Genomic DNA, 22,567 nt, shown 5'->3' with positions numbered 1-22,567 from the left:
ATGAGAAGAAGACTTGGTGTATTCTGTTTGAGTGATTGCAAGAAAAGCATCCATTGTAATTGTGCGCAGCAGAGTTACTTAAATCGTTTCTTTAAGTTAATATAATAAAGTCAGTTAAGTGCTACATTAAGTTTTAGATGTTGTGCATTGATCTTAGTTTGAAGTACGTAAATTTTGAAGGTATAATATGGGTTCAGTTAGCCGAAAGTGGATGATAAAATGGTTTGTGCCAAAAAAAATCCCGCAAAGGGTTTATACACAGTTCTAAAAGGTAAATATACAAATTGTCGCATGTCTAATTTGAGCCCGATAGTTAAGTCAGTATTTAATCGATAGGAATTGGTATTGTGCCCTGATGGAGCAATTGGGCACACTAGAATATGCCGCACTCGTTGAATTGTTGAAAGTCATGGAGTGTGGAAGGTTATACTGCGGTTAGAAACTGTTATATTTTAAGCCATTGTAATTAAATTTGTAATCTCCCACAGAATAAAATGTATACTATGCCATACAGTCCTACATTCAAGCGTTGCCCTTGCTTGTTGTGGATCGGGTTCGTGTATATTGTAGTCAGCTCCCATTCTTGTTTCGACAGTGGTCTTTTATTAGCAGGAAGGCGGACTGCCGTGGATCCTAACCTACAGTCTGGCGTACTGTGTTGAGGTAGGACTGACTTGGCGACTTGCGCTTATGGCTTTGGAACGCGCTTGTCCGTGTACATAGAAAACCCGACCGAGTGGACCAGCGGACTGCACTGGAACGCACATTGGCGTTGGACACCGCTTGGAGCGGATTAATTCGATCACCCGGAGAATTCCATCGGACCCCAGGCGTGGGTCGCATTTGGCGCAGGCAGCGCAGTCCATATTTGGACGCAACTGGCGTCACTGGATACGTCGTGGGATAAGTGCCTGGAGGAAGATGATGCAGCTTTCCCCCAGAAGGAGTCCTCGTCTGAACGATGGACAGGAAAACGTGAGTGCGACGGCGCAAACAGATACCAGTGTTTTGGTTCCGCAGCGTTTGGCGGCAGAGGCAGTGGAGCCCCGGCGCCATCCAGCCAGTCGGCAAGTATAGGTGCCACCAACATGGGCTCTGGGCAATCGCAGAGCAGGAAACCCAAGGTGCCGACCTCTTGGAGAGGATCGCCGAGCTGGAGAAGGATTTAGAGCGCTTGCGGCGCAAATACGGATCGCGCTGATCCCGCTATATCGGGTGCCGTGAGTGCGAGCCAGCCGCCATTTGCAACCGGCTTGTTCGTACCTAACCCAACAAGTGTGGCATCAGTGAGACCGCCATCTTGGAGCGGATCTCAAACGGTACCGTGTACAGTTACAGAGAACTGCACGACGAGAAGCAGCTACGCGTCACAAGGGTTTCAGCGCATGGTTCGGAGCCATATAGTGAAGTGGCTGGCGGAACATTAGGAGGAGTGTCGTCTCTCGGAGTCGGTGGATGGACGACGGCCCTCGGAGGAAATGGAAGCTGGGCACCACGAAAGCTTCCCGAGCTGCCTACGTTCGGAGGAAAGTCGGAGGATTGGCCCATCTTCTACTGCGCGTTTACGGAGACGACGCGGGCGTCCAACTGTACGGATCTGGAGATTAATCAGAGGTTACTAAAGGCGTTAAAGGATGAAGCGCGTCGCTAAGGAGAGCGACAGGATTTGGTACTTGCCACATTTTGGAGTGGAGAATCCCAACAAGCCGGGAAAGATACGACTGGTATTTGATGCAGCGGCACGTGTCGTTGAATTCAGCGCTGAGACTACAAGCCCTTGGCATATATTCTCTTCCACTTCAGAGAAGGCGCAGTCGGAGTAAATCAAAGAGATGTTTCATCGGGTGCTGATCCGACCCGAGGATAGATGTGCGCACAGATTTCTGTGGAGAGATGGGGATGACCAGCGGGATCCCGACGTGTATGAAATGCGCGTAATGACATTTGGAGCAGCATGTTCACCGAGTGCTGCCCATCATGTGAAGACCTTGAATGCCAATCGATTCATGGATTCGGATCCCAGAGCAGTCAAGGCCATCGTCGACTACCACTACTATCTACTATGTGGATAGTTTCGCCACTGAGAGCGAAGCTATTGAAGTAGATACCAGAGTGAAGGAGATAAAGTGGCACCCATCGTATTGGATGGGACTAGGGTTCCCACAAAGCGGGAATTCCTGAGCATGGTTATGTCAACGTTCGATCCCTTGGGTTTTCTTTGTTGCCTAATGGTAACAGCGAAGCTATTATTGCGAGAAGTCTGGAGAAGGAAGATCCCGTGGGACGATCCACTACCGGATGAGATGCACAATGCCTTTATGGATTGGCGTAAGAAGATGGAGAAAGTGGATCAGTTCCGGAGCCCACGTCACTATTTTGGACATGGGCAAGTGAAGGCTACTTCATGGATGCCAGTCAGTCAGCATTCGCGGCAGTGATCTACTGGAAGATCACCTATGAGGACGACGACGTACAAGTAAGTTTTGTGTGCGCAAAGACGAAGTGCGCGCCTATGCGAACGATTACGATTCCACGGCTGGAGCTGCAGGCACCTGTTCTTGGTACAAGACTGATGGACACCGTCAGGCAGGACCACGCTGTGGCCATCAGTGACATTGAATTATGGAGCGGCTCAAAGACAATGCTGCGATGGATTGGCAGTACACTCAGGCGCTACAAGCAGTTCATCGGGAACAGAGTAGCGGAAATTTTTGGAGTCAACGCAGGTGGCGCAATGGAGATGACTACCGTCCGCCGATAATGTGGCGGATGATGCGATTAGGTCGCGTTGTAGCGTGGACTTGAGCGAGGAGTCACGCTGGCAAAATAAAGCGGCATCCCTGAGGAGACCAGCGGCGAGCTGGCCAGGATCTGCACCCAGCGACGAGGCGGATGCAGATGATGAAGAAGAAATGCCGAGTGAGCAAGTGAGACCTTTATACCGTTTCAGAGATTCTCAAGCTACAGGCGATTGTTGAGGACTGCAGCCTGGGTCCTAAGGTTCAAGCGTCGATGCCGTGGACAACGAGATGAGCTTGAGAACTATGGCCTCACAGCAGCGGAGTGTGAGGACCCTGAGAATCTGCTGATTCGGAAGGCGCACTATGAGGCGTTTCCCGACGAGATGCTGGCCGCTGAGAATAGACTGGAAGTCGCTAGACGCAGCCACATTTGTGGACTGGCGCCATACCTAGATGGCAACGGAGTCTTGCGAGCTTACGGCAGGATTGATGCGGCGCTGTGTATACCCTACAGCGCAAAGAGGCCAGTGATCCTTTCGCACCGGCACAGCCTAACAGAGACGGTTGTGCGCCATGCCCATGTGAGGATGAAGCATCAGAACGTGGATGCTACGATCGCGGAGATCCGGACCAAGTTCTGGATAACGAAACTGAGACGAGCTTTACAGGGAGCTGATAGAGAGGCCAAGAAGTTTGCGGAGGTATTTGAACCCGAGAGGATCCAGATAAAGCTGTCGAGCAAAGGGATTGACTAGATCTTCAATTGCCCAGCGAACCCGTAAGAAGCAGAGGGTGAAAAGGGTGCTGCGCCACACGGTGAAGGAAGTGGCGCCGAGATTTTTAATTGTTTTTAATATGCCCACACATTTTTTTAGGAGCGTTGGCCAAGGACTCCAAGGACCCGGACGCATTTTTGAGAAAGACTAACAAAACAAAAAATCTGAAATACTAACAAAATTTGTCCCCTCATTAAAAATCTGAATAATACGATCTAATTAAAATGAATTTAAATGTAATTAAAAATGTGTGTATTTCAAATTCTATATTTTCATAAGTGAAAACTCATGGATAAAAATTCTGAATTTCACAAGTGATTTTACTTGGGACGTGTCACTTGCAAGTGATTTCATAAGTAAAACCGCATTGGAAATATTCTGAATTTAACAAGTGATTTCACGTGGGACGTGTCATCGGCACGTGATAGGCCATACGACAAATGAGTTTAAGGAACAAGTGAAATCCCGTGGGACTTCGAAAAATGTTCATTTAAATTTTCACTTGTGAAAATGCGGACATCCCATACAATTTTCTAAATGGAGTGTCACTTGTGCAAGAGGACATGTCTCACGGGATTCACAAGGTGATTCACAAGTGAAACTTTTTTTTGGAACTGACAGGTGGTTGCACGTGATTTGGTTGTCGTAGGGCAGTTATATAAAAAAAGTCACTAAGAAAATCGCACACGATTTTAGCTTTTTCCACTTATTATGTTACTATATTAATATTACACTTTAGACAGATACACATTATATATATGAAGTTTACTCACCTTTTCCTTGTTCTGCGCACTTAGGGAAACACTGATAATGTACAAGGTGAGTTCCAAAGTAAACAGGACTTTTTTAATCTAGCGCCCTCTAGTGGCGCCATCTATATGTCAACTGGTGCGTTAGAGTCTGCTATCGTTTATCGACTTAAAGTAAAAATTTCATGACATTTAATCTATTGGAAGTGAGGTTATTGCGTTTTAAGTGTCAGTATCTTTTTGTCATCGGTGCGAAAATGAGCTTCGAACAAAGAGCCAACATTAAATTTTGTTTTAAAATTGGTAAAACTTTTACCGAAACGTTTCAATTGATGAAACAAGCTTATGGCGATGATTGCCTATCCCGTAGCAGAGTGCACGAGTGGTTTCAACGTTTTCAAAGTGGTCGTGAGGACATAAATGACGATGAACATGTGGGCCAACCAAAATCTGTGATCACCGAAAATTCCATCGAAACTGTGCGTGAACTCATAAAAATCAGCCGAAATCATCATTGAAATTTACGGAAATAGAATTGAACATCTCCAAAACATCGATTTATCGCATTTTGACCGAACATTTGGGCTTACAAGAGGTGTGTGCACGGTTTGTTCCGCACAAATTGACTGATGTCCAAAAATTGTTCAGAATTCAACATTCGAAGGACATCATTAAAGAGGCAAAAAAAGACCCGAACTTCCTTTACTGGTGACGAAACGTGGTGTTTTCAATATGATCCCGAAACGAAACGCCAGAGTGCTGAATGAAAGGCGCCGGACGAGCCGAAACCCAAAAAATCGAGCGTGAAGAAGTCAAAAGTGAAGACAATGCTGATTTGTTTTTATGGTTCCAAAGGTATTGTCCACAAAGAATTTGTTCCACCTCGCCAAAACGTTAATGCGGTATTCTACCTTGGAGTTTTGAAGCGTTTGGTGCGCCGTATTCGACGTGTTCGGCCCGAATATCGCGAAGATGGAAGTTGGCGTTTGTTGCACGATAATGCGCCGTCTCATCGATCGACGCTTGTGTCCGACTATTTAACCAAAAATCACATTTTAATCATCAACCACTCCCCGTATTCACCTGATATGGCACCGTGCGACCTCTACCTTTTCGGAAAAATGCATTTGCCGATGAAAGGAAAGCGTTATGCAGACGTGGAGGCCATTCAAAAGCCTTGCACAGGCATACTAGCGGCCATACCGCCAGTATGCAAAACGCTGTATTAAAGCAGAAGGAGACTATTTTGAATAAAAAAAAATTGGTTTTGCCGAAAAAACTATTTGTTCTGTCTCTTTTTTTAAAGACCTGTTTACTTTGGAACTCACCTTGTACGTCTGACCTGCTTCACGATAAAACTTAAGTGTCAAAAAATCCACTAAGACGTATGTAAGTGCAAGCGAGACTACATGATCGAAGTAGGCCAATTAGAATTTCGAATATATCTTCTTCGCTTCCACTCATGTGATTGATGTCGCCATATTGCTATATCCTCTCTTTTTCGATGTCAAAGAATTTCCGAAAAGAGAGAAATCGACAACTTGACATTTTTGGTTATCAATTTGACATTTTTTAATGGTAAAAATGATATGTGTCTAAAAATCACAAATTTACCATGCGCATATCAAATTGATCATGGCTCGTTTTTTTTCTGTGTATAACTCCAGACTTCAACAGTCAAAAGGTGACTGATCAGTTGCGTTGCGAGTCAAGCGCATAAGGAAGAGAAGCGAGCTTGATGCTGAATACGGTAAGGATGCTTCGAATGATTCCACGTTTGGACCAATTGTTAAGCGAATTCGTAATCTTCATCGCAAGGTCCATTTGGAACTATTTTGACTCTCCTGGCCAATAATATTTAGGGCATGGAGACGGCTTTGCCCTCTTATCTTATAATGACATTGAAAACCCACTAACTAATGATCGTATGGGCACCCAGTCTTCTCCACCGGAGCCCTCTAAATCCTGCCCGTCCCCTGTGACTAGTAATCGTACACATTGATAGAAGTTATTAATTAAGGTGGAATTTTCCAAAGTTCTAGGAACATTTCTGGTACTGTTTCGACTAAATTTGACCCCGTCCTCCCGCTTTTGTGATAGAGGGTGTTTCTAATGACAAACAACTTATAAGTCTCATCAAGGCTGCCACAACCAATATAAGATTTATAATGGTGACACATACAATATGGTGATACATACAACAAGGCTCAATATCTTTTAAGGAGTAATAATATCCCGTTTAACTTTGGCAATTGAAAAGTTATCGATCTTTCAGGAACGTGGATCTACGAATCATGAAGATATCAAGGCTGATTTAGGCACCGCTGGTCATGTTGTCCGCAATGTTAACAACCCTTTTGGTAAGAACAATGGTTACAGACCCAATATTTTCTTCCTTCCTTCGGCTAGGAAATTACGTCATTGGCATATCAGTAAACTGATATAGTCCCTCCTGATTTCCGAGATGAATTGGTTCGGTGTTATAATTGCCAGGATATTGGAAAAAATATACTGTTTCTTGCCTCCAAAATGCAATAAATGTGGAGGTGATCATAAATTTCGAAACTCTGTTTGCCCCGCAAGCTATCAGGATCCGTTTACGTGGTTCTAGCACTCTTCCGTCTAGTGCTGGCTGTGAACTACTTATCTTCCGTATTTACCAGATGATGTTAATAATGATGATGGAGCTTCATATGAACCAGTTAACCGGCAGACATGTTTAATTTTGGCATTCGTTTCTCATTTTGGAACGCCAATGATCTCACTGATAAAAGTCTAGAATCAGAGCACTCTGTTACCGCTGATTTAATTGATGTGATGCTAATAATCGAAACGCATTGAAACTTTTGGATATGATTTATTGGACGTTTTAAGGATTTTCTTACAATCCTTATTGAGAATAAATAATCTGGTAAACTGAGTTGTCCTCTGTATATTAATGCTGCCGTTAAAGACCTGACTCTAAAAATTCTGTCTGCCGATGCCGCATCCACTGCTAACGGTAGTCACTCTGCTGTTCCACAGCTAAATTATGCCCTATTTATATCCTGGAAGAACGACTCTGGATAAAAACGCGTCATCCACAAGACTAAGCTATATTTAAAAGGCGGATTCATTATTAAGAAAAGCTCTTTATGATGCTAGGTCGGACTTTTTCCTCCGTAAACTTAGTGGTGTCGATTTGGATGCTGATGTGGAAATGTACTCGCGAGCTTCAGCGACAGCCTCTCCAGAAGTTTATTTTGCTTCGATCGGACGAGCGTGATGACGATAGATGATGGAATTGGAAGAAAGACTTAAGCCTTTTGAATTGGTTACGGATGAAGAGACTTCTGTTACAGAAGCTTTTGATGATGTTCCCTGTGGTTCTGCTTCTCAAATTCTGCTTATTAATGCTGACGAAGTTAAAGACCAAATAAAGCGACAAAAGCTAAGGCCCCCGGTCATGAGAGTATTGAAAGCTCTGCCAGTGACAGCTATTTCGTTTCTTACGCGTATCTTCAATGTGATTGTGATGATTGCGTTGCATACGAGGACCAGGCAATCTGTATAGGGCGGCTCAGATAAGAGCACTGTTTCGGAAGTTATCCGCAACAGCCGTAAGAATACGGATCTGCTTGATGCGCGTGAGTCGCAACTCAATAGCCGTTTGCTATCTGAGCCTGATTCCATTGTGGGCTTGTGGGCGTTAGAGTGGGTGTGGCATATTCGCGTAACAAACTTGCGCTGCGTACAAGGCTACGGAATCTAAATCTGAGATCCCAATTCTCTATCTTTGATAGTTTCTTAAATATCCGCGTTCATATTTACGATTTTTTGAAGTTTTTGGGCGGCTTGTGGGGCGTTAAAGGTGGCTTTGCACCCTGCTGAAACAAACTTGCGCTGCGCAGGAATCTCAGGAATCTGCATGCCTAGTCCCAGTATTGTAGCTCTTATAGTTTCCGAGATCTCAGCGTTCATACGGACGAACATGGCTAGATCGACTCGGGTAGTGATCCTGATCAAGATATAGTTGATATTCTTAGTTCCGAACTTTTCCAACTAAATACACAACTTTAGGCCTTGATCGTCCGACCCGACGTGAAGGTGAAGTGAATGCCGTTGACTAAGAATTGACATTGGAAGTACTAATTCTCGAGGAAAGAAACGACATCGAAGTTCTGCGTTCAAAACTATCTTTTTCCGGTAGAAAACGAATAAGGAATCGACTCCTTTTTTCTTAAAGTAAACTTTCAACTTTTAAATAGAATTATATGTTCCTATATGTTATCCTTCGATCTCAAAAAAAACTTCCCTGGCTTAGCAAAGAGTTGACACGCACCCGGTCTTATTTCGCTTTGCCTAATGCCCAGTGTTATAAAAACTGTTAAGCTCGTTGCAAAATTCAGCTTACACTGCATACAAAACAGTCTTTACAAGTTTGTTAACGAAAAGCGTAAATATTCCAGTTACCCATCATCGCTCAAATTTGAATATTTTGCCGCAAATACGGATCAGGGAATAGCCGTTCTTTTTGGGCAATTTTTTCAAATGACTAACGCACCTCCTATTCTCACAGATCAGTCCAAATGGCATTCGTGCGTACTCGTAGTGTTCGTACTTTGTGAAAAACGTTGTTTTGTTTATGGAATTTTGGTCCATTTCGATCTGGTGGAAACCTTTAGCCAAATCAATGGTGGTAAAATATTGACACCGTCCTAGCTTGCCTAGTATTTCGTCCATATTGGGAGTGGGAAATTTATCACTAATAGTGATCTCATTTAAGCCCCTATAGTCTACTACAAGTCTAAATTTTTGTTTACCTGAAGCATCTTTCTTTTTTGGTACTATCCACAATGGACTGCAATAAGGTGATATTTGAGACTCAACTTCTTCTTCATTTGAAAAAGGATACCCGAACGGTTTTTTATAAATTGGATTTTCATGATGAGTTTTTATTTCATGCCTAACAACATTCGTAAAGGTAAAATTTTCACCATCACGATATTGAATGCATTTATATTGGATAATTAATTTTAATAATTTAACTTTTTCTTCTTCATTTAAGTGTTCTAAACTATAATTTTTTCCCTCTGCTAATTCATTTTGAACAGCATAATTTATTTTATCAGTATAGTTTTTAGATTTTAGCAGTGCCTCAAAATCATTTATTTGTGTTGGATTTTTCAAACTAATGTTTGTGTGTATTATTTAAATGCGATTATTTAAAAAATCAATGTTTGCCTGGTTTGCCTCTTTTAACTTCCGTCCTAGTAGTATATCATAATTGGAAGAAAAGTCGTGAATAAAAAATATTTGTTCTTGAGTAAATAAACTATTAGGTGCAACTTTTACAAATTCATTTAGTTCATAATGACCTGTCATAGTGCGTATAATTGTCGGATCTTTATGTATGCTCCCGTTAAGAAAATTCTTTTTCATTAAGTTAATTGATGAACCGGTATCGACAACGCAACGGTAATTATGACTATTTATAGTTATTTCTATGTATGTAATTGGTCCGAGGCTTGCATTGGAAAATTTTCATTTTCATCATAAATATCTACTTCTTTGTACTCTTTATTTTGTTTATAATTTTCGTCTACTTGCATTCTTGATTGTCCACTATTACTTTCTCCGACTCTCTTTTGTGATTGGTTGGGTACTGAGCCCTTACTAAGTTTTTACCTTTTGATTAGGTTTTAAATTATCGGGGAGAACAAATTTATATACAGTTTGCTTTAAAACTAGATTGATTTGGGCTCGCTTCTAATGGAATATTTTCCCCTGACTTTGTCCTATGGAATTTCCTATGTACACGAGCAGCGAACGCTTCGTCGAAAAATTCCACCTGAAACCTCCTGAAAAAGTTCACGTGGTGCCAACCCCTGAATTTTTCCTATGGAAATTATTGTGGAATCAGGCACCACATGCCTGACGGTCCGACTGGGCTGTGAGGAATATTTTCTTGCAATATTTCAACCGATGCAACTGATAGACGCACCTGTGTACATTAGTCCTGATAAAGAACGACCTAACACACACATTTGCATATAGACGAACATCGGATGTGATGATGACAGATAATTCGGGTTTTCCCTCCTTTGGGTGTTCGTTGTAGTATGTTTTTATGCGCATGGCAGTCCAAGATTTACTCTTGGGATTTATTGAAGGGGTTTTACAAGGTAAGCTTGCTTTAGAACAGGGAATGTCAAGTATGAATGGTCAAGTCCGATGATAAAGTCCCGATTCTAACGTGCTTCTAAGCAGCTCTCTGAATTTTAGCCAATAATTTTGTGAAAACAACTTTTTGTAAGTTTTTGTGCTTTTGAACTTGGACCCCATCGTCTTTGCCGGCGTTGCCTACATTGGCTTGCTGGCCGCCCTGCTGGACCTCATCATGTTGATCGCTTATCGGTCGCAGAAATCTGGTTGTTGAACTATTAAGCTTTTTTTATTAGTTATTGCTAAATTAAAATAGGGGCCGTCCATAAACCACGTGGACAGTTTTGTGGGGAGGGGGGGTTCGTCAAAAGTCCACGATTTTCCACGAGGGGGGGGGGGGGGACGAGGTAAATGTCCACGTGGACATAGTAAAAATTTAATTGTAACCTTTATGTTATTTATTCCACTTTTAAATTTACTATTAAACTTATATTTATTTACCATTTTTAAAAATCTCTATAGATATTATTTTAAATAAGAAAAAAAAATTTTTTAATGAAAAAGTCCACGTGGACAAAATGGGGGGGGGGCGGGTTGTCCACGAGGGGTGGAGGGGGGGCTCAAAAAGTGATTAAAATTTGTCCACGTGGTTTATGGACGGCCCCATACGAATTTCAGGTTGCTTTAAACTTGTTAACAATTTGTTAGCGAGAGAGAGAGAGAGTACAGCAGGCGAGACGAGAGTGCATTTAATGTCGAGATCAGAATTCGTACTGATTTTACAAAGGGACAGCCAGCCGAATGCTGGGCCAAAGAATGCCAGTACACAAAAACGAGAGAGCTAGATAGAGAGAGCTACCTTTCGCGATGCAATTAGTATAAGAGATCGAATTAAGACGTTGATAAGCTGCTGCGCCGGCGTGACCTGACATACTCCCCCCGTTGGAAGCCTGGGTTTCAACTTCATCCTTAAGGGGAAGCAGACACAGCTTGTTTACTGCTCGCCTTGTCACTCCTGATGCTGTCTTCAGAACGGCAACTCGAGCAACCCCATCTCCACCGAACAGAAGCTCGATCACTCTGGCGAGGGGCCATTTCATGGGGGGCCAGTTTTCGTCCTTGACCAGAACTAAATCATCGACAACCAGGCCAGGTTTTGGGGTGCGCCATTTGGAGCGCTGCTGCAGTAATGTTAAGTATTCTTCCTTCCATCGGGACCAAAAGATCTGCTGCAAGTAAGCCACGCGTTGCCATCCATTCAAGCGATTGAAGTTATCACTGGTCACTTCCGGCTCGACGACAGAGGAAGGCGGACCACCGATCAAAAAATGTGATATGGTTAATACATCCAGATCAGCTGGGTTTTCTGAAATCGAGACTAATGGTCGAGAATTAACAACCGCCGAAACGTGACACACCAGGGTCCGCAACTCCTCAAAGGCTAAAACAGCAGTGCCAACAGCGCGGTAGAAATGATGCTTAGCGATCTTCACAGCCCCTTCCCAAAGACCGCCAAAGTGTGGCGACCTAGGAGGAATGAAACACCAATTAAATGACTCCGCTAGGCAAAAGTCTAACGTAGCTCTCTGGTGATCACTGCTGAGGAATAGGCGCCTTAGTTCGAGCAGCTCATAGCGAGCGCCAACAAAGTTGGTTGCATTATCAGACCAAATCTGCCGCGGCCTTCTTCTAGTGCATATAAATCGTTTGAGGCCATGTAGAAACGATACCGTAGAGAGATCCTTGATCAACTCCAAATGAATAGCCTTTGTGGCGAAACAAATGAAGACACAAACGTAGCATATTACTGGATGCTTGCTTCGCGCCTCTGACTTGTAGAAAAATGGCCCGCAAATGTCAATGCCAGTGACTTCGAATGCATGAGATCCATCAAGTCGCTCCTTTGGAAGATCCGCCATGATATGCTCCACTACTCGAGGCTTCATTCGAAAGCATCTAATACATTTGTTTACCGCCTTCATAACCGTCTTACTCCCCCCAATAGGCCAATATTGGGATCGAATTATGCCGAGTAATGCCCGTGGCCCAGTGTGTAGATTGCGTTCATGAAAAAGAGTAATAATGGCAATAGTGACCGAATGACTCCGTGGTAATATAATTAGATGACGCCCATTAAAATCCAGAGAAGAATTCCTCAGCCGGCCATCCACTCTAAGAAGCCCAAATTGGTTAATGAATAGCGAAAGAGATGCGAGCGAGCTGGAGGAGTGCACCATTCCCTTTGACAAGACGAAGCAATAGCAGAGTACCGCCTTGAAGGTCAGACACCGTGAGCGTAGGGCGATGGATGCGATTACTAAACTTATAGACGTATCCGAAAATTTTTTGAAGGGCAGCAAAGGAATTGGCAAATTTTGAACTGGCCACTATGTCTTCGTATGGAGATTTTGTTAGTAGAATCTTCCGGCGAGCCTCAAGCGTTGGCTTTTCAGCATTGATTGGGGTCGGCCAGTCAGCTTTGGGGCCACAGAGGACTCGTTGAGCTCAGCAGGAAAAGCACTTCGGGAGAGAATGTCAGCTGGATTTAAAGAAGTTGGAACATATCGCCACTCCACTGACTCAGTTAGCTCTTGAATGGCAGCTACTCGATTCGCTACAAAAATATTAAATCTGGACGGCTCGTCTCGGATCCATGAAAGCGCAACAGCAGAGTCGCTCCAGCAGTAAACCTTTCCATCAAATGCACTCGTCCCAGCCACTTCTGCGATGAGCCTAGACAGGTGTTCCGCCCCACACAGTTCCAGCTTAAGCACAGTGAGTGTTTTCAAGGGGGCTACCCTTGACTTTGAGCAAAGTAATTGAGATCGGCCGTTCCAATCGATGTAGACACAGGCACCATATGCTTCTATGCTGGCATCACAAAATCCATGAATTCTACTCTCAGAGTTTGGAGAACGAACCAGCCGAGGAAATGACGCATGCCTAATTAAAAGTTAAAGTGGGCGTGGCAAACTTTTTTTTTGATCAATCGATAGGTATTGACGAGACCAATACATTTCAGTTCAAATTTTTTATCGAGCATGAAAATTGTGGGCGACACAGGTTTGGGCGGTCAATTTTTCGGTCAATCGATAGGTATTGATGAGAACAATACATTTCAGTTAAAATTTTTATTCTAGCTTCAAAACTGTAGGAGCCACAGTTTTGGGCGGTTTGTGGGCGTTAGAGTGGGCGTGGCACTTTGCTGAAACAAAGAAGCTCTGCCTAAGAAGCTCAGGAATCTGCACGAGATCTCAGCGTTCATCCGGATGAACAGACAGACAGACGGACATGACTAGATCGACTCGGCTAGTGATCCTGATCCGGTTCCTTCAGCCTGTTACATACTTTCCGATGAATCTAGTATACCCTTTTACTCTACGAGTAACGGGTATAAAAATTGATTTGAAACGATGGTCAATTTGATGAAATCCAGTATAAATTCGGCCTTGATACGGCACATATCAATTTGATATGTTCGAAATGGTAAGAACGATATTTCAGTAATATCATTTTTACATTAAGCGGTATCAATTTTTTGAAATATTTTTGTTGTAAATTTGATATTATAGATTGGATATTAAATCTACCAAATTGATATTATTGTTAATTTAATATTATAAAGTCAAAGACAATTTTTAATAAAAAATAATATACCACATTTTTTATTATTTATTTTATTTTATTTTCATATACGTTTTATTACCTATTTACAGTTTGTACAAAATATTTACAGTATTTCTTCTTAACACATAATTTTAGATATATCTATATATATACATTGGGTCATTTTTTTACTTTTGTATACTTATTTACTAAAATTTCTTAGTTGTGATTAACTTATTATTATAGTTTTAATACAATCGTATAAGATTCCAGTTCGGCATCCACCATATAAGCTTGAAAGTGCTCACTAAAATTTGAAACCCTAACTAATTGAGTAATAACAAAAAATTTGTGAAAGACATTTTATGTGTCTGAGGATCGGGCACATGACGGGATCCTGCACTGCGACAGGAGAGTGCCCTCTTAATGGATGCTGGAGGAAGCATCATCGACTTCTGCAGGGAGCGGACAACGGCTTCAGGAGACCGCCACAGCGAGGCGGCAATTAGAGAAGCAACGATCGGGACCAACGGGCGTTTGGACCAAGGCAAGGCGTACGAGTGGATGAAGGAACATTGTCATCAGCGGATGCTCAACCGACGCCGGAAACGAATTTAAGCTTTGTCGACGAGGACAGAGAACGACTACTGTTCCGTGTACTGCCGGTGACGCTATACGGAGGTGGGAAGCAGGTGGATACATACGCCCTGCTGAATGAAGGTTCTTCGGTGACGATGGTCGACAACGAGCAGTGAGCGAGAGGCAAATACGCGGCTAACGCTTTTCGTCGGGTCTGTTTTTCAGCGCGGTACTCAGATGAGCTAAGGAAATACCAGAAAAATACCAGATTTCTCGAGTGAATTTTCGATGAACGCCATTAGCCGCGGCCAAAGAATAAGAAATTTCATCTTTGGCGGTGTTCGTGCAATGGCGATGTGGAAACTAAAAATTAAAAATGGAAGGAAAACACCAAAATCGAATGCGGGAGCTCAGTGCAGATGAAATAGAACGCCAAATTCAAGCTTATGCCCTTTATTGTGGGATTTCACCGACAGGAAGCAATTCCACAAAAGGGGAAAATTCCCAGAATAGTTGAAGTGCTGGAGGAGATCCACTAGAGAATCCCAGTGGGACGGAACATGCCGAGTGGGACTTCGATCTCTACATGGACGTCCTGCTGGGCGCGTCCTTGCAAAGAAAGTAAGATCTGGCCAAAAGAATTTGGTCGCGTTGTACTAATAGAAGTATCCACCAGTAATACGATCCACGACGACCTTTCCATTAGGACTCCGGACACCACCACCACCAGCTACTTGGCAGCTTAAGCGGAGCTGGAGGACACGCTGGCTTCTATAGGGAGGAGGAAAATAGAGCGCCCGCTAAGGAACAGTTGGAGAAGCCATAGCCAGCCACTGCCAGGATCCTGGGCGACTTCCTGCGGCATCAGCGGATCAACCCCGTTCCCAATCCGGCTCCCACTTCCTCAAGGTCCAATATGCCTATTGAGACTCTGAGCTGGACTGCGGTGGAGCGGGAAAGATGGTCTAGCATCCGTGGGACGAGAAGGAAGCTTTAAACTAATAAACTAATTTACATAAATAAAAACATTCGTTGAACATTCGATTTATTTTTATTTTAATTTCTTTGTGTACCAGCAGACTCCTCCTTTTTAAATTTAAATTTCAAACCCAACTGCTTGACAGTAAGACCATGCTATATGCATTGCGGGTGAACTTTGAAAACTTCGGTCACACTACAAAGAATAAGATTTTTCGACTAGTGAAACTCTTAGCCGATCTGATTACTAGGCTTAAATATACAAATTGTCGCATGTCTAATTTGAGCCCGATAGTTAAGTCAGTATTTAATCGATAGGAATTGGTATTGTGCCCTGATGGAGCAACTGGGCACACTAGAATATGCCGCACTCGTTGAATTGTTGAAAGTCATGGAGTGTGGGAGGTTATACTGCGGTTAGAAACTGTTACATTTTAAGCCATTGTAATTAAATTTGTTATCTCCCACAGAATAAAATGTATACTATGCCTTACAGTCCTATATTCAAGCGTTGCCCTTGCTTGTTGTGGATCGGGTTCGTGTATACTGTAGGCCGTGGATCCTAATCTACAGTCAGGCGTACTGTGTAGGACTGACTTGGCGACTTGCGCTTATGGCTTTGGCATTTGGCGGTCATTAGCTAGAGAGTTGCCGGAACGCGCTTGGCCATATTTGGACGCAACTGGCGTCACTGGATACGTCGTGGGATAAATGCCTGCAGGAAGATGATGCAGCTTTCCTCCAGAAGGAGTCCTCGTCTGAACGATGGACAGGAAAACGTGAGTGCGACGGCGCAAACAGATACCAGTGTTTTGGTTCCGCAGCGTTTGGCGGCCGAGGCAGTGGAGCCCCGGCGCCATCCAGCCAGTCGGCAAGTATAGGTGCCACCAACATGGGCTCTGGGCAATCGCAGAGCAGGAAACCCAAGGTGCCGACCTCTTGGAGAGGATCGCCGAGCTGGAGAAGGATTTGGAGCGCGCTTGTGGCGCAAATACGGATCGCGCTGATCCCGCTATATCGAGTGTCGTGAGTGCGAGCCAGCCGCCATTTGCAACCGGCTTGTTCGTACCTAACTCAACAAGTGTGGCATCAGTGAGACCGCCATCTTGGAGCGGATCTCAAACGGTACCGTATACAGTTACAGAGAACTGCACGACGAGAAGCAGCTACGCGTCACAAGGGTTTCAGCGCATGGTTCGGAGCCATATAGTGAAGTGGCTGGCGGAACATTAGGAGGAGTGTCGTCTCTCGGAGTCGGTGGATGGACGACGGCCCTCGGAGGAAATGGAAGCTGGGCACCGCGAAGGCTTCCCGAGCTGCCTACGTTCGGAGGAAAGTAGGAGGATTGGCCCATCTTTTACTGCGCGTTTACGGAGACGACGCGGGCGTCCAACTGTACGGATCTGGAGATTAATCAGAGGTTACTAAAAGCGTTAAAGGATGAAGCGCGTGAGACAGTAAAGTCGCTATTGATTCACCCAAGCAATGTGAATGCAGTAGTGGAGCAGCTGCGTTTTAGATATGGCCGATCGGAGCAGCTTATACGCAGTCAGCTCAACAGCATCCGAGATGTGCCTTCAATATCGGAGCACAGTCTGGGAAAGCTTGTCACATATGCCACGCATATGAGTAACTTTGCGGTCAGCGAAGGCAGAGCAGCATTTGGGTAACCCAACCCTGATGGAAGACCTTGTGGCCAAACTCCCAACAAGCAAACGAGTGGACTGGGCAAGGCATGCTGTTACAATCAAGCCCTTTCCAAGTATTGTGGATTTTAGTTCGTGGCTGACGGACTATGCGAACGTGGTCTGCGTGGTAGCAGATATTGGTGGATCTGGAAAGGAGGCGAGACGTCGAGTCCTTCATGCTAGCATCGACCGGGATCAGGAAGAGCAACAGGAAAATTGCCAAAGAAGTTGCCCAATTTGTGAAAGGCAACATGCAGTCTTGGACTGCCAACGGTTTATTGGATATACAATGGTTTGGAGGTATAGCCACCAGGGAGCCTACTAGCGTGGTACATCTGCAAATTAGTGGAGCAGGCAAGTCCACCGACATGTACTGAGAAATGTGTATGCCGTTTCGAATTTGAGTTTGCCGATGCAGAGCTTGCGTCGACAAGATGTGAGGAGCGTATACAAGGACGCTCGACTTCCGATGAAGCCCTAGTAGAACGCAGTACCGAAGCTGCTGATTGGACTGGATCATGGCCTTTTAGGATTGCCATTGAGGACAAGACGGTTTGCCAAAGAAGGACCGTATTCGGCCGCAACCGAACTAGGATGGGCTGTTTGTAGTAGGTTAAGTGCCTTGCTATAAGTATGACTAAGTGTAACTTTGCTATGAATAGATATATGTAAGTATAACTCTTTGGTGTAACTGTATACCAACAAGTATTTGAATGTAACGGCTAGCTGTTTAATAGTCATTAGCATCTAAAAGTATCTCCTGTTGTAAAGTGGACAACCTGGCAACTGTGCTAAAATGTTAAGTATCGATATTGATCCCAACCAACTTCAAGTAATCGAATGTAAAGCCGACGCTATGTTAAAAAGGCCAATTACGAACATAATAAATGTTGTAATAAATATAGCAGTTTATACTTCTATATTACGGATCCCTTAAGTCTTATTATAGGTTACTGGAAAATAAAATTCTCCGGTAGATCGTCGATGAGCGTCGATAACTTCTGTAGGGGTATATCGTATCCTATTTTTAGTTTAGTTTTAGAAATTTAGTCCGTTAAAATTGATTTTAACATTTAAAACATTTTAGTATTAACATTTTTAAAAAAAATTCATATTGTATTTTTTACTCAAGAAGTAAAAATTATATAGTCGGATATTTTTCGGTTTAGAAAGGGTATAGATGGTATAGAGAAAACAAAAGAAATCAGGTAAACGGGTGAGAAGAAGACTTGGTGTATTCTGTTTGAGTGATTGCAAGAAAAGCATCCATTGTAATTGTGCGCAGCAGAGTTACTTAAATCGTTTCTTTAAGTTAATATAATAAAGACAGTTAAGTGCTACATTAAGTTTTAGATGTTGTGCATTGATCTTAGTTTGCAGTACGTAAATTTTGAAGGTATAATATGGGTTCCGTTAGCCGAAAGTGGATGATAAAATGGTTTGTGCCAAAAAAATCCCGCAAAGGGTTTATACACAGTTCTAAAAGGTAAATATACAAATTGTCGCATGTCTAATTTGAGCCCGATAGTTAAGTCAGTATTTAATCGATAGGAATTGGTATTGTGCCCTGATGGAGCAATTGGGCACACTAGAATATGCCGAAACTCGTTGAATTGTTGAAAGTCATGGAGTGTGGGAGGTTATACTGCGGTTAGAAACTGTTATATTTTAAGCCATTGTAATTATATTTGTAATCTCCCACAGAATAAAATGTATACTATGCCATACAGTCCTACATTCAAGCGTTGCCCTTGCTTGTTGTGGATCGGGTTCGTGTATATTGTAGGCAGCTCCCATTCTTGTTTCGACAGTGGTCTTTTATTAGCAGGAAGGCGGACTGCCGTGGATCCTAACCTACAGTCTGGCGTACTGTGTTGAGGTAGGACTGACTTGGCGACTTGCGCTTATGGCTTTGGAACGCGCTTGTCCGTGTACATAGAAAACCCGACCGAGTGGACCAGCGGACTGCACTGGAACGCACATTGGCGTTGGACACCGCTTGGAGCGGATTAATTCGATCACCCGGAGAATTCCATCGGACCCCAGGCGTGGGTCGCATTTGGCGCAGGCAGCGCAGTCCATATTTGGACGCAACTGGCGTCACTGGATACGTCGTGGGATAAGTGCCTGGAGGAAGATGATGCAGCTTTCCCCCAGAAGGAGTCCTCGTCTGAACGATGGACAGGAAAACGTGAGTGCGACGGCGCAAACAGATACCAGTGTTTTGGTTCCGCAGCGTTTGGCGGCAGAGGCAGTGGAGCCCCGGCGCCATCCAGCCAGTCGGCAAGTATAGGTGCCACCAACATGGGCTCTGGGCAATCGCAGAGCAGGAAACCCAAGGTGCCGACCTCTTGGAGAGGATCGCCGAGCTGGAGAAGGATTTAGAGCGCTTGCGGCGCAAATACGGATCGCGCTGATCCCGCTATATCGGGTGCCGTGAGTGCGAGCCAGCCGCCATTTGCAACCGGCTTGTTCGTACCTAACCCAACAAGTGTGGCATCAGTGAGACCGCCATCTTGGAGCGGATCTCAAAGGGTACCGTGTACAGTTACAGAGAACTGCGCGACGAGAAGCAGCTACGCGTCACAAGGGTTTCAGCGCATGGTTCGGAGCCATATAGTGAAGTGGCTGGCGGAACATTAGGAGGAGTGTCGTCTCTCGGAGTCGGTGGATGGACGACGGCCCTCGGAGGAAATGGAAGCTGGGCACCACGAAAGCTTCCCGAGCTGCCTACGTTCGGTAAAGTCGGAGGATTGGCCCATCTTCTACTGCGCGTTTACGGAGACGACGCGGGCGTCCAACTGTACGGATCTGGAGATTAATCAGAGGTTACTAAAGGCGTTAAAGGATGAAGCGCGTCGCTAAGGAGAGCGACAGGATTTGGTACTTGCCACATTTTGGAGTGGAGAATCCCAACAAGCCGGTAAAGATACGACTGGTATTTGATGCAGCGGCACGTGTCGTTGAATTCAGCGCTGAGACTACAAGCCCTTGGCATATATTCTCTTCCACTTCAGAGAAGGCGCAGTCGGAGTCAATCAAAGAGATGTTTCATCGGGTGCTGATCCGACCCGAGGATAGATGTGCGCACCGATTTCTGTGGAGAGATGGGGATGACCAGCGGGATCCCGACGTGTATGAAATGCGCGTAATGACATTTGGAGCAGCATGTTCACCGAGTGCTGCCCATCATGTGAAGACCTTGAATGCCAAGCGATTCATGGATTCGGATCCCAGAGCAGTCAAGGCCATCGTCGACTACCACTACTATCTACTATGTGGATAGTTTCGCCACTGAGAGCGAAGCTATTGAAGTAGATACCAGAGTGAAGGAGATAAAGTGGCACCCATCGTATTGGATGGGACTAGGGTTCCCACAAAGCGGGAATTCCTGAGCATGGTTATGTCAACGTTCGATCCCTTGGGTTTTCTTTGTTGCCTAATGGTAACAGCGAAGCTATTATTGCGAGAAGTCTGAAGAAGGAAGATCCCGTGGGACGATCCACTACCGGATGAGATGCACAATGCCTTTATGGATTGGCGTAAGAAGATGGAGAAAGTGGATCAGTTCCGGAGCCCACGTCACTATTTTGGACATGGGCAAGTGAAGGCTACTTCATGGATGCCAGTCAGTCAGCATTCGCGGCAGTGATCTACTGGAAGATCACCTATGAGGACGACGACGTACAAGTAAGTTTTGTGTGCGCAAAGACGAAGTGCGCGCCTATGCGAACGATTACGATTCCACGGCTGGAGCTGCAGGCACCTGTTCTTGGTACAAGACTGATGGACACCGTCAGGCAGGACCACGCTGTGGCCATCAGTGACATTGAATTATGGAGCGGCTCAAAGACAATGCTGCGATGGATTGGCAGTACACTCAGGCGCTACAAGCAGTTCATCGGGAACAGAGTAGCGGAAATTTTTGGAGTCAACGCAGGTGGCGCAATGGAGATGACTACCGTCCGCCGACAATGTGGCGGATGATGCGATTAGGTCGCGTTGTAGCGTGGACTTGAGCGAGGAGTCACGCTGGCAAAATAAAGCGGCATCCCTGAGGAGACCAGCGGCGAGCTGGCCAGGATCTGCACCCAGCGACGAGGCGGATGCAGATGATGAAGAAGAAATGCCGAGTGAGCAAGTGAGACCTTTATACCGTTTCAGAGATTCTCAAGCTACAGGCGATTGTTGAGGACTGCAGCCTGGGTCCTAAGGTTCTAGCGTCGATGCCGTGGACAACGAGATGAGCTTGAGAACTATGGCCTCACAGCAGCGGAGTGTGAGGACCCTGAGAATCTGCTGATTCGGAAGGCGCACTATGAGGCGTTTCCCGACGAGATGCTGGCCGCTGAGAATAGACTGGAAGTCGCTAGACGCAGCCACATTTGTGGACTGGCGCCATACCTAGATGGCAACGGAGTCTTGCGAGCTTACGGCAGGATTGATGCGGCGCTGTGTATACCCTACAGCGCAAAGAGGCCAGTGATCCTTTCGCACCGGCACAGCCTAACAGAGACGGTTGTGCGCCATGCCCATGTGAGGATGAAGCATCAGAACGTGGATGCTACGATCGCGGAGATCCGGACCAAGTTCTGGATAACGAAAATGAGACGAGTTCTACAGGGAGCTGATAGAGAGGCCAAGAAGTTTGCGGAGGTATTTGAACCCGAGAGGATCCAGATAAAGCTGTCGAGCAAAGGGATTGACTGGATCTTCAATTGCCCAGCGAACGCGTAAGAAGGCAGAGGGTGAAGAGGGTGCTGCGCCACACGGTGAAGGAAGTGGCGCCGAGATTTTTAATTTTTTTTAAATATGCCCACACATTTTTTCAGGAGCGTTGGCCAAGGACTCCAAGGACCCGGACGCCTTTTTGAGAAAGACTAACAAAACAAAAAATCTGAAATACTAACAATAATTGTCCCCTCATTGAAAATCTGAATAATACGATCTAATTAAAATGAATTTAAATGTAATTAAAAATGTGTGTATTTCAAATTCTATATTTTCATAAGTGAAAACTCATGGATAAAAATTCTGAATTTCACAAGTGATTTTACTTGGGACGTGTCACTTGCAAGTGATTTCATAAGTAAAACCGCATTGGAAATATTCTGAATTTAACAAGTGATTTCACGTGGGACGTGTCATCGGCACGTGATAGGCCATACGACAAATGAGTTTAAGGAACAAGTGAAATCCCGTGGGACTTCGAAAAATGTTCATTTAAATTTTCACTTGTGAAAATGCGTACATCCCATACAATTTTCTAAATGGAGTGTCACTTGTGCAAGAGGACATGTCTCACG

The 22,567-nt window shown here is 44.5% G+C and overlaps 5 protein-coding genes across 11 annotated transcripts; all 5 read left to right on the top strand.

The window, feature by feature from the left end:
- The first annotated feature begins 418 nt into the window (after positions 1-418).
- On the top strand, positions 419-3,741 carry LOC139353078 (uncharacterized). Of its 2 annotated transcripts, XM_070996295.1 has the most exons (3): positions 419-434; positions 489-553; positions 613-3,741. In XM_070996295.1, exon 3 carries the CDS (start codon positions 3,125-3,127, stop codon positions 3,494-3,496), a length of 372 nt encoding a protein of 123 aa, XP_070852396.1. In that variant the 5' UTR covers positions 419-434; positions 489-553; positions 613-3,124; the 3' UTR covers positions 3,497-3,741. The 2 variants fall into 2 exon arrangements, with proteins under 2 accessions (XP_070852396.1, XP_070852397.1); XM_070996296.1 differs by having other exon boundaries at positions 432-553; positions 610-3,741.
- On the top strand, positions 2,405-2,761 carry LOC139352846 (uncharacterized). Its single transcript, XM_070995484.1, has one exon. It carries the CDS (start codon positions 2,405-2,407, stop codon positions 2,759-2,761), a length of 357 nt encoding a protein of 118 aa, XP_070851585.1.
- A 15,075-nt stretch (positions 3,742-18,816) lies between the features above and the next one.
- LOC139352985 (uncharacterized) lies at positions 18,817-22,228 on the top strand. Of its 6 annotated transcripts, none has more exons than XM_070995949.1 (4): positions 18,817-18,911; positions 18,966-20,184; positions 20,279-21,994; positions 22,094-22,228. In XM_070995949.1, exons 3-4 carry the CDS (start codon positions 21,600-21,602, stop codon positions 22,143-22,145), a joined length of 447 nt encoding a protein of 148 aa, XP_070852050.1. In that variant the 5' UTR covers positions 18,817-18,911; positions 18,966-20,184; positions 20,279-21,599; the 3' UTR covers positions 22,146-22,228. The 6 variants fall into 6 exon arrangements, with proteins under 6 accessions (XP_070852050.1, XP_070852046.1, XP_070852047.1 ...); XM_070995946.1 differs by having other exon boundaries at positions 18,834-18,911; positions 18,966-19,030; positions 19,090-21,994; XM_070995947.1 differs by having other exon boundaries at positions 18,863-18,911; positions 18,966-19,030; positions 19,087-21,994.
- Positions 20,110-20,547, top strand: LOC139352845 (uncharacterized). Its single transcript, XM_070995483.1, has one exon. The coding sequence runs from the start codon at positions 20,110-20,112 to the stop codon at positions 20,545-20,547; it is 438 nt and encodes a 145-aa protein (XP_070851584.1).
- Positions 20,880-21,248, top strand: LOC139352844 (uncharacterized). Its single transcript, XM_070995482.1, has one exon. It carries the CDS (start codon positions 20,880-20,882, stop codon positions 21,246-21,248), a length of 369 nt encoding a protein of 122 aa, XP_070851583.1.
- Positions 22,229-22,567: the final 339 nt, after the last annotated feature.

This window comes from Drosophila suzukii, chromosome 3, assembly GCF_043229965.1.
Source record: "Drosophila suzukii chromosome 3, CBGP_Dsuzu_IsoJpt1.0, whole genome shotgun sequence".
NCBI classification, from domain to species: Eukaryota; Metazoa; Arthropoda; class Insecta; order Diptera; family Drosophilidae; genus Drosophila; species Drosophila suzukii.
This window is presented reverse-complemented; position numbering and strand designations above follow the sequence as displayed.